At 58.0% G+C, this 10,786-nt stretch overlaps 1 protein-coding gene across 2 annotated transcripts; it reads left to right on the forward strand.

Annotated features, from left to right (window-relative positions):
• The first annotated feature begins 2,301 nt into the window (after positions 1–2,301).
• Positions 2,302–5,221, forward strand: CD79B (CD79b molecule). 2 transcript variants are annotated; one of them, XM_057716707.1, is made up of 6 exons: positions 2,302–2,368; positions 3,011–3,058; positions 4,063–4,374; positions 4,584–4,702; positions 4,969–5,010; positions 5,123–5,221. In XM_057716707.1, the coding sequence occupies exons 1-6, from the start codon at positions 2,302–2,304 to the stop codon at positions 5,219–5,221; spliced, it is 687 nt and encodes a 228-aa protein (XP_057572690.1). The 2 variants fall into 2 exon arrangements, with proteins under 2 accessions (XP_057572690.1, XP_057572691.1); XM_057716708.1 differs by having other exon boundaries at positions 3,014–3,058.
• Positions 5,222–10,786: the final 5,565 nt, after the last annotated feature.

A 10,786-nucleotide genomic window follows, 5' to 3' on the forward strand; every position in this document is an offset into this window, starting at 1 on the left:
TCTTTCCAAACTGAAGTTTGGCCCTCCCCTCCATACTTCCCAGTGTTGCTGGGGGGTCCCTGCCCTTTTGCTTCCCCAAACCCCTGAGCTCCGTGTCCCCTTGCCCTGCAGCCCCTCTCTTATTTTGATACTATCTTCCAGGAAAGGTGGGGTAGGGGCTGTCAGTTGTCGGGGTGTACAGCCCAGGGCAGCCGGCGGCAGAGGCGGGAGTGGGCTTACGGGGCCTCCTGTTCCAGGAGAGAAAAGGCGTCACGAGCCCCGGACAGAGCTTAGTACTGTTGTCACTGGGGAGGGAACAGCATGGCCCCATCTGGGACAAATAACCCTGCAGACGGTGGGGCCCCCACTGCCCCTACCCCTTCCTGAAAACAGATCTCTGTCTGGCATGAATGGGAATGAAGTCCAAAGGACACATCTGCATCTCTGCCCACGAGAGATGCGGATGTGTGTGTGTTTGGAGGGTACCAACTGTGCTCCCAACCTCCACGCCCCCTGGAGTGGCCCTGGACCGCAGGACCAGCTCCCCAGCAGCCCCGCACCACACAGCCTGGCAACACACCCATGTCAGCAGCTCCACGCACACACACATGTGTGCACTTCAAGCATTCTCCGTCTTCCTCCCAACTTTGGGGGACATTAGCCCCAAAGTTAACCAAGGCCTCCATCCCCAGGAGGTATTTTGCTAAATGAAGAGACCCCTGGATTTTCCCCCATTCCTCTGGGGGAGTCTCCAAACACCCCCACCAGCACCAGGGGCCTTTGGTCCCCAAGCTGACCTCAGGTGATGTTTATATTCCTAGGTTGTTTGTTCTGTGAACTGAACATCTGACACCTTTTCAGAGAAATGTTTTTTTCTCATTTGGAACATCTGGAAACAACAAGAACATCTGGGACTGCCGGGGACGCACTGTTCCTTGGATGGAAACTTAGCCCTCCTGTCCCCACTTTCCACAGCTCCAGTCCTGGCCTCTGCTCCTTGGGGGGCGGCGCCCACCTTCCCAGGTGAGGCTTATGTCCAGGACTGAGCAGGCAGTGCCCAGACCTCTGCTTTCCCCACCACCAACCCTGGCCTGGGAGGCAGGTCCATGACTCCCTGAACCCAAACAGACCTGCCAGCAGCACAGGCTGTTTGAAAACTGAAGGTGGTTAGGAGAACATGCAGGCAGAGGACACAGGGTGTGTGTCTTCCTTCCCCTCCAGGGGGTTGGAAGAAGAGAGAGGGGGGCCACGAGAGAGTAAAGAAGCTGCCATAAAACTCAAGAGTGGACTCAGCTGTGGAGCTGAGAGATGCAAGCCTGCCATGTGCAGCTGAGCAGGTTGTGCACTGCACAAGGACACCTCCCCTCAAGCAGCCTAGGGATGAGGGTTGTGTCTGATCCAGAGGCAGGGGCACAAAGTTAAGCTTAGACAAGCTCCTAGACTCTATGGTTTCATCCACCACTCTGCTGACTGGCGAGATAAAGCCAGAGAGCCTTTTCATTTCAGAACCTGAAGCTCCCCCGTACTAGCCTCCTGTCCTCTGCCCAAGACCCCTGGAGCTGTGGATAACACTTCAGTGCCCTGAGAGGCCCCTGATTGTTGAGTGGTGGGTTTTCTCTAAGCCGTCAACACCTAAGTCCACCCTCTTAGGCAGCAAACTGTCCCACCAAGTGAGGGAGGGGGACCTCTCGCCAGGGCCTGGACCAAAGCCCCTCCCAAGCAGCTGCCACTCGTGGCCTGGTCTTGCTCAAGAACCTCTGAGGCTCCCTTCTTCCACAGGGTTAAATCTCCATCAACCCCCAACATGGCCACATGCACTCCAGCTAAGAGGCTGTGCTCTGGGCCCATAGCTGTGCCCAAGCACCCTTGCCCCCTCCTTCCTGGGTGCCCCTCTTCCCGCAGGGTAGAAGCTGGTCCAGGGTGGAGGGGCTAGGATCACATCCATCCACAGGACCTGTGTGTATTCAGCTAAGTGCCTGGGGATCCAGGCTGCCATTAGGGAGGCTGGCAGGCCCCAGGGGATGAGGTGGGGACACAGAGGACGCAGAGGCCCCTGCCTCCCAGGGGCCTCCACCCTGGACCCCAGCTGTAGTGCTCAAGTCGGGGTGACCCTTGAGCCTTAGAGGCACAGCTGACAAAAGGGCCTGCCCTCCCCCAGGGTCCCAAGAGAGCTGGTGCCTCCCCTGGGTCCCAATTTGCATGGCAGGAAGGGGCCTGGTGGGGAAGAGGCGGGGAGGAGACAGGCTGCAGCCCGGGCAGTTACACGTTTCCCCCCGGAGCCTCCGTGGTCACAGGCTTGGGGCAGGAGACGGAGGGGCAAGCATGGCAGGGCCGGCGCTGTCTCCCGGGCTCAGCAACTGGTTGGTGGCATTGCTTCTGCTCCTTTCAGGTACAGCCCGAGCCGGGAGGCCTGCGGGATTCGCTGTTTCCACTGGTTCTGTCTCCCGCTCTCTCCTCCTCCTCCTCCTCCTCCTTCTGTCGCTCACACTTTCTGCCTCCTGTCTCCCTCTGACAGCCCTGGGGACCAGGTCTGGGGGTACCAGCCACGCGGATGGGCTCAGGGCTCTGCGGTCCCAGCCCCTCTCCCGCCTGGAGGGTGTCAGGCTGAGCGGGGCTTGAGGGGTTGGTGGCTCTGACCGCGGAAGAGCTAGGCCCGGGAGGAAGAAAGAAGAGTGTGGTTCACCCCCAGGCTCTGGAGGGCACTGCGTGGGGGAGGCAGCGGAGAGGCTGCCCCCAAGCAGACCTGGGACAGGCCTGTTCTAGAAGTGGTCTCCTGGTCTGGAAGGCAGTCGAGCCCTCCAGCTGTAACGTCCCTTCCCGTCTCAGCCAGGCGCCCGCTCAAGGTCAAAGGCAGGAGCGGGGCTGGGAGTCGGATCTTCTGGTGACCCCACCCAGCTCTAGTCTCTCCAGAGCAGAGCTGGAGATTGCTGAGGGGTCTTGAGGCTGATGTCCTGGGGGAAAGTGGGTCTGGGAATGCAGGGGTGGGGCGGCCAACTCCTAGTGACGGCCCCGCCCACTTCCTCCCGCCCAGCAGGTGAGACGGTGGTCAACACAGCGGCGCTCTCCCGGAATCCCAGAGGTCAGCAATTTCCCCTGTCCCTTCTGGGGACAAGCATGTCTGTGTCCAAAGCTGGTGACTGTCCAGTGGGCTGTCCCACGGTCCCCCCTGTGCCATTGTCCCCCCTGGGTCTCCCCACCCAGGACTCCCGTCCCCAGGCCTCCTTAGGGTCTGTCTCCCTCTGTAAGGCCTGCCTCTGAGGTCCCTCCCATCCCCGCTCCTCCAGCCATCAGCCTCTTTAAACGTTAAGTGCTCCAGCGGCAGCGACAGCGATCGGGGCTGCGCCACACCCGGGGTGGAGGCGGGGCCCGAGGGAACCTCACGGAGGACGCAGGCCCGGTGTGTCTGGCTGGAGAGTTGGGCTCAGCCCCAGCACGAGCCCGTAACTTCAGGGGCCCTGACAGGTCACAGGGGTTCCTAGGGTGCCACTGACTGGGAATCAGGCAGGAGGGAGGCTTTTGGGAGCAGGTGGGCGGAGGGAGCGTGGCAAACTGGGAAAGAAGGTTTAGGAATAAAAAGAGGAGCAGACGGGGAGAAGGAGGTGTCGGAGGAGAGGGGGACAGGGGATTGGTGTGGGGGGCCTTGATGGCCAGGCTAAGGATTTGCAGGGTGCCCCCGAGGATCTGGGGCTGGTGGGGGGGCAGCCCAGGGCAGGGAGAAGTGAGAGCACCAGGCCAGGTGAGAGGCTGTCCTATGGGCCTTCCGGCCTCATGGGGTGAGGCCCGCATCAGGCTGCTGTAAGCGGCCTGGAACGGAATCAGCAGGTTCCAGGCCCTTCTAAAGGAAAAGCAGATGGGGAGGGTGGGCCACCAGGAAGGGGCGGGGTCCGGCCGTCTGGCCTATGGCCTCTCGCGTGGCTCGGTTCCCCCACACCTCTGCCTCAGGACTGTCCCACCCCATGAGAAGCAAGGACAGACCAGGGGGCTGAGCCGGGGGTCCCTGCTGCCCAGGACGGGGGCCCGAGGTCAGGCTGACCGTCGAGAAGACAAGGAGCGGGATTTTGATCCCAGCCTTGGTGCCCACAGGAAGCCCTTGTGCCCGGATCCAGCAGCAACCACGTTTCGTGGCCAAGAAACGGGGCTCCATGGTGGAAATCAGGTGCCACCTGGAGCAGCCGGGCGATGTGACCTGGTTCCAGAAGCAGGAGCCGGACCTGGAGCCCAAGATGGTCAAGGCCGACGAGGGCCGCATCCTTCAGAACCAGAGCAGCTCCGTGGCCACGCTCATCATCCACGGCGTCCAGTTTCAGGACAACGGAGTCTACTTCTGCAAGCAAGAGTGCTCCAGGCAGCCCCCGAGGACAGAGCAGGGCTGCGGCACCGAGCTCCGGGTCTTGGGTGTGTGCGGGGCCCGCGCCCCAGCCGGGGGGGCGGGGGAGCTGCTCACGGAGCCAGCCACGCCTCCCTCCCCAGCCTGCCACCCCTCGGGGGGGCCACGGTGTGGGGGTGGCCGCGGCCCTCCAGCGCCAGGGCGAGCCGCTGCGGAGCAGGTCCTGAGGGCTGCAGGCCCGGAGTGGGGCCCCAGCCTCACCGCCCGCCTCTCCCAGGGTTCAGCACCTTGGCGCAGCTGAAGAGGCGGAACACACTGAAGGATGGCATCATCATGATCCAGACCCTGCTCATCATCCTCTTCATCATCGTGCCCATCTTCCTGCTGCTGGACAAGGTGACCGCGGGCCCGGGGACACGGCCACGGGTGGGCCAGCCATGGGCGGGGTCTCCATGTCCCCAGCCCCAGAGCCCGCCCGTGGACTCACGGATCCAATCTTATCCATCAGCAATTCTCGCAGAGTGCACCTCACCCCTCCGACCCGTGACCCCTGGCCCCTGACCCTTCACCCCAGGCCAATCCCCCCGGCCCTCCCCAGCCTGGCCCAGCAGTGCGCAGGGTGGAGGAGGCTAACACTCTAATCCCCATCCCTCACCCACCAGGATGACAGCAAGGCCGGGATGGAGGAAGATCACACCTATGAGGTAAGGAGCAGGGTGGACCCCACAGTTCCGAGGACCGTGGGGGGCGGTCAGAGGCACTGTCCTTGTGCGGTCGGGGCGTGGCCAAGGCCTGAGCTCCGTTCCGTATCTCCAGGGCCTGGACATCGACCAGACGGCCACTTATGAGGACATAGTGACTCTGCGGACAGGAGAGGTGAAGTGGTCGGTGGGTGAGCACCCGGGCCAGGAGTGAGGGGCTGGCCCTCCCCACGTCCTGGGCACAGCCCACTGGGCCCTCGCGGACTGCTCCAGAGCTGCCCGGCTCCGAGCCCCTCCCCTCTTCCCGGACCCCCTGTCAGCCTCCAAAGCTGGCCCACCCAGTGCGCCTGCCCCTCCGGCACACGGTCCCCATCTCTTGCCGAAGGGACTGGAGTGCAAGGGCCGTAGGGCAGTGATTTGGAGCAGGGAGTTCTCCTCTGGGGCTAGACTGGACCCAGCCTTCTGCAGGTGCTATGCAGGGATGCATCCCCATTCAGGACGGGGAAGGCAGAGACTTATCTGGAACCTGCAAATGGACTCAGAGCAGCCCGGCTTCTGTAGAGCCTGGCAAGGGCCACGGCCCCCCTCTACATGGCCGCAGATGGGCCACGGGGAGCGTCATCCATCCCTCTCCCATTCTCTCCTGCTCTCTCCCGCCCTCCCCGACTCCAGGGGGCTGCTGGCCTTGAGCCCTTTCTCCCATGGAATAAACAATGTGTCTTGTGAAACCACACACAGGCTTGTGACATCTATGGTTGCGGGGTGGGTGAGAGTGTCTGTTTGGGCTCAAATCTTTGGGCACCCGTGGGCCGGTGGGGTGTGAGGAGGGACGGCTGCCATGGGGCTCAGAGCCCTCTCTGGGGCTCACTCACTGCTTCTCTCTGAAGGCCCAGTTGGGATCTGTGGCCACGACCCCCTTTCTTCCCCTGCTCTGACCTAGCAGGGCCCGGAGCAGTGGAGAAGGGCTGAATGGACGGGTGCTTCTTCTCAGCAGTGATGCCTTTACCCTGCGTTCCCTTCAGCCAATAAGCAGCACTTGAGTCCTGCTCTGTAGGGCAGGGGTCTCAGCCCTGGAGAAGCTTGCCCTCCCCCACCCACCTCAATTCTCTTGTTCTTCAAGGCCCTCTGCCTACAGGAAGCCCTCCCAAAGCACCCCAGTCCCTGCCTAATCCCTGTTTGGACCGCGGTCTCCACAGCTCTGGTGTAGCTACTACCTTGTGCTGCCCTGCTGGCCTTGTTCTCCAGTTAAACTAGAAGCTCCCTGAGGGCAGGGTTTCCCACTGCCTCTACCACACACCCCCGGTCCCCCACCAAGCCCGGATTTTTTTTTTTTTTAATTTGACCCAGAGCTATGCAAGAGAGGTTCCTAAAGTGGGAGGCTTTGTGGTGGTGAAGTCTGGGGTAACCCTTCAGACTTGCCCAGCATAAAATCAGAGGCAAAACGGTCCCCAACCTGCCAGCGGCAGGAGTGACTGGGAGCGGGCCAGGGCTGGGAGCTGACGTATGATTAACCTCTGTGCGCAGAGCCAGGCTGAGCACCACTTCCTGTTGACCTTGGGGTGACCCCAGGACCCCTCTTTGCCATTCATGCTCTGGATACAGGTGGGAGAAATCCCTGCCTTCAGGGAACTGCCAGTTTAACTAGAGAACCAAGGCCAGCATGGGGGGACCGGTGAGAGCAGCTCCCCCGGGAATTCCAGGTGGGATAGGTGGCCAAGGCCCCCCCTGCCTGGGGTTTCAGGTCAATCTCTGCATCAACTAGCGGTGGCCACCCGGAGCCAGGCTGGGCCAAGCTGGGGCGGGCCTCCTCCCTCCCTGGTCTCTGGGCTGCCAGAGGAAACTGGCTTGTTTTGGCATCTGCCTCCACTGAGCTGGAGCCCTTCCTCTCCTGCTGCTTTGCATAGTGGCGCTAATTCTGTCCTCGACCTCCACCAGGGACCCTGGGCAGCCGGCTGGGGGTGGGACCGAGTCTTCCCTTCTCCCCCCGAGTAGGGTCTCCCCCCACCTTGGGGCTGCCCTGAATCTGGGGAGGCCTTGGCTTTTTTGAAAGACAACTTAATATCTTTGAATAACTGAGTTTCCCTAATGCTTTGAAGTACTATTGGCAGGCCGGCCTCGTCCACCAGACACCCCAAAGGGCACCGCTTTCATGGTTCCGATGTAGAAGCACGCCCTGGTCTGTTCTTCTGTTTTAGAGGCTTATACTGTGGGTGTCCCCATGTCTGTCTTATGGGTCCCTGGCCCCCAAAACCGACAGGCAGTAGAAACAAAGCTGGGGGATGCTGGTGGGGTGACACATGTCTCAGATCTCAGTTGCTTTATCTACAAAATGGGAATCATAACACTTGTCCAAAGGAAAGGACTTCAACCAGATGCTGGTTTTTAAAAATTTATTCTATGGTAAAATTGACTTCATATTCTTTTCATAAATTTTAGCACATGTACAGATTTGTATAACCAACCACAACCAAGATACAGAATATGATGAACCAGACTCTTACTGGGTCCTCCAAATAATTACATATTGAGCATCTCTTAACTGCCAATACGAGTTTATTGAGAACCTAGATGATCTGGCCCCAGCATAACCCTGGAAGGGGGGTAGCTTCATCTCAATTTGCAAATGAGGAAATCGAGGCTCAGGGAGATGATGACCATAATTGGCCAAAAGTCACACACAGACCTTCTGAATCCAAACTCAGCTTTCTTTCCACTACATCATGCTTTCCTCAAAGGACTTTGCAACTCTGAGGCTTTAAGTCAGAAGAGGAGGAGAGCCATAGGGAGAGAACCCTGGGACAGTTTTGCCATCTCCAAAGGTTTCCCCTTGTTCACAAGTCTCAAAGCCCCAAAGGCCCCACTCCTTCCTAATAGGCCAGGATGTCGAGCCGCTGGACCATCTTCCAGGAGTCCAGCTCCGGGCCCCTGCTGGGCCCTCTTCCTCCCAGAATGCAGCTCCGGCGCCCCTTGGTGGGCACATGCCCCGCTGCCCACTGGGGGAATCCAGCCCAGTCCCCCGGGGCCTGGTGTACGCACAGGCTGGTTCCTCCTCCGTTCTAGCTTGACTTCCGGCCCCCTGGCTGCAGGTGCTGCTAGGCGAGGGGCGCTCGGACCCAAGGGTTTGGGTGTTTTTCCAGCAGAATTGGAGATGAGAGAAAAACAAAACAAAACTCGGAAAGCTGCCGCTATTTGGGTGTCAATGGACCCCCAGCAGGTGTGCAGCCTGGCCGGGTCTCCTGTGAAGGCCCCAAAGGCCATCCAGCACAGGGCGTGGGGGCTGGGGTGGGGTCAGGACTCTGGTCCGTGCGCATGCGCTGCTCTCTGCAGGCAACCTCAGCAGCTGGCTTCAGAGCCCACATCTGTGAAATTTCTGGATTCGCCTCTGATCTCCACGCGGCACCTGGTTGTGGCATCCTTGGGAGCTGCTACTGACTCAGGTACAAACCAAAACCGAAACCAACAAACCTGCCACTTGGGGACACCTCAGTGGCCCTCTCCTACCCCAAAGCCTTTGCTTGGAAACTTAGGTGACTCCACAGAGAACAAAAACTAACAAACCTGAAACCCTGAATTCAGAGTGTTGTTTGTTAAAACACATTTAGACAGATCCTAAAGCACTTTTCAAGTTAAAAAAAAAAAAAAAGACATTATTCTCGCAGCTCTAAGATCACTTTCTCACATGGCAGGAGTGGGCGGACCAGACGCCTCGTGAGGTCCCCATTTGGGGCTCAGGTTCTGCAAGTTGTGGGTCTGCGTGAACATCTGTGTGCTCTCCCTCAGCGTATGCATGCTAACCTGTCTCCTGTTCACATTTAAATATGTTCAGATATGTATAGCCGTGCACTGCAAGATCCCATAGTATCATTTTTTCTGTACTCATTATGCTAAATTCACTCTACTATGAGAGGAACATCAAAACTCAGCGTGGCCTGCCTTGCCATTTCCGGCTGGGGGGGGATATTTGAGTTCCTTCTTGGCGTTGTCCTTTCATCCATTTGATCCACTCAGCAGAGGCTGGTTGTGTACCTGGGCCTGGGATGGTGACAGCAGCCAGGTCCCCTCCACTCCCCAGAGCTCTGCTCTCACCTCTGTATGTTAGCTATTTCTTCCATGGTAGTTTTCACAATGTGAAATTTCTGTGTAAATTTTACCATTCTGTATTTATTTGTTTGCTATTGTCTCTCTTTCCCGTAGACTGTAAACTCCAGCAGAGAAAAGCTCGTGTCCTTTGTTCATCTAGGTGTAATGAACTGGTACGATGGCTGGCATGTGGGAGGTACAGCAACTGCTTATTGAATCGGTTAATGCATGAATGAGAGAATGAGTGAATGAAAGAAGAGATGAAATGCGTGAATCCCGCCTCAGAGACCTTACATTCCTATAAGGCAAATAAAGATTCACAAACAACCGCAGAATAAGGGAGAAGGAGGCAGAGGTTATTTCCGGCTGGCAGCACCAATCAGGAAAGCACCTCAGACTTCCCACAGCTGCTGGACACACCCCAGTACTCATGACTTCTTTTTCAATGGGTCTGACTCCCTGGGGAATAATCCCTCAGGTGGAAATTACTTAGTAGGTCCAGCGATGTAGATTGTTTTGCACGTCTGGATCGCCCACTGTAAACAACATCCTCACCAACCCGCGGGAGTGCCTGCCCCCCCCGTCTCCCCCCTGCCCCCCGAACCCCAGAGCCCTCCAAGCCCTTCCTCCATGCTTGAACCCTCTGGCAAACTCAAGGGTCCGATGAGATAAAGGAAGTGAAAACGTGATGTACACTGAAACGTGCAACACAAATGTGAAAGATGATGCGACTTGGTTCATTAAATCGGGCTACATCAAGTTGTTTTCTTCTGCCGCTTTTCTTGGTGCCTGATGGACCTCACTCTGGGCTGAAGCTCCTTGCATTCAGTTTCCCAGGGTTCACTGAACATATTCCGAGTGGGGACTTGATCCTGTCCTGCTGGCTTTGCACAAAGGATAGTGCTTCCACGCCCAGCAGCGCCACTATCTTTCCTAGATGAGGCTTCTAAAGAGCTCGGCATGGTGGGAAGACTGGGGCCTTGGCCGGCCATCACTTAGGAGCTAAGAGACTCCAGGAAAACTACTTATCTCTTTGAGCCTGAGTGTCCTTGTACGAACGTGCCTCACCCTCCCCACAGCACTCAATACAGAGCCTGGCACATGGAAGACGCTCAGAAATGCTGGTCTCCTTTCCCACCTGCCCTGCAGAAGCCCTTGGGAATCCCCACAAAATATACTCTAAAGATGTTGACCCAATGATTAACGTGGTCATCAGACTCATGCTGGCATCAGTGGAGAAGTGGAGCATGTCCTGGGGGCAATCCCAGCCTCTGGCCTCAAGGAAAGCAGAACAGCGCTAGAAGTGGGAAGCGTGGACCTCAAGTGACCAAGGAGGGGATGGAAAGAGCTGCCCCCACTCCCTCTGCAGCTGTCCCTAAGACCAGGGCAAGTATGACTCTAAATAATGAGATGGCCCCAAACCACATGGACTTGAACTTCAGAGGGGCTCCTGAAGCCTGAAAGATGCCACTTTCAGATCAAGAGTAGATCTGCAAGTTTCCATGATGGGGTACAGAGAACCCCAGAGATGGTCAAATCCAAAAATATGAAGGGCTTCCAAACACACTGAAATTCATGGATTCCAAGATGATGGGGGATTCATCCCGAACCCTTTGGGGATGACCCCGGAGATGTTGATCATGGCATCTCCCCACGGGCCACCACACAGACACCCTTGTCGGGCAGTCTCTGAATCGGG

The sequence above is a fragment of the Hippopotamus amphibius genome, chromosome 17 (genome assembly GCF_030028045.1).
Source record: "Hippopotamus amphibius kiboko isolate mHipAmp2 chromosome 17, mHipAmp2.hap2, whole genome shotgun sequence".
Lineage (NCBI taxonomy): Eukaryota > Metazoa > Chordata > Mammalia > Artiodactyla > Hippopotamidae > Hippopotamus > Hippopotamus amphibius.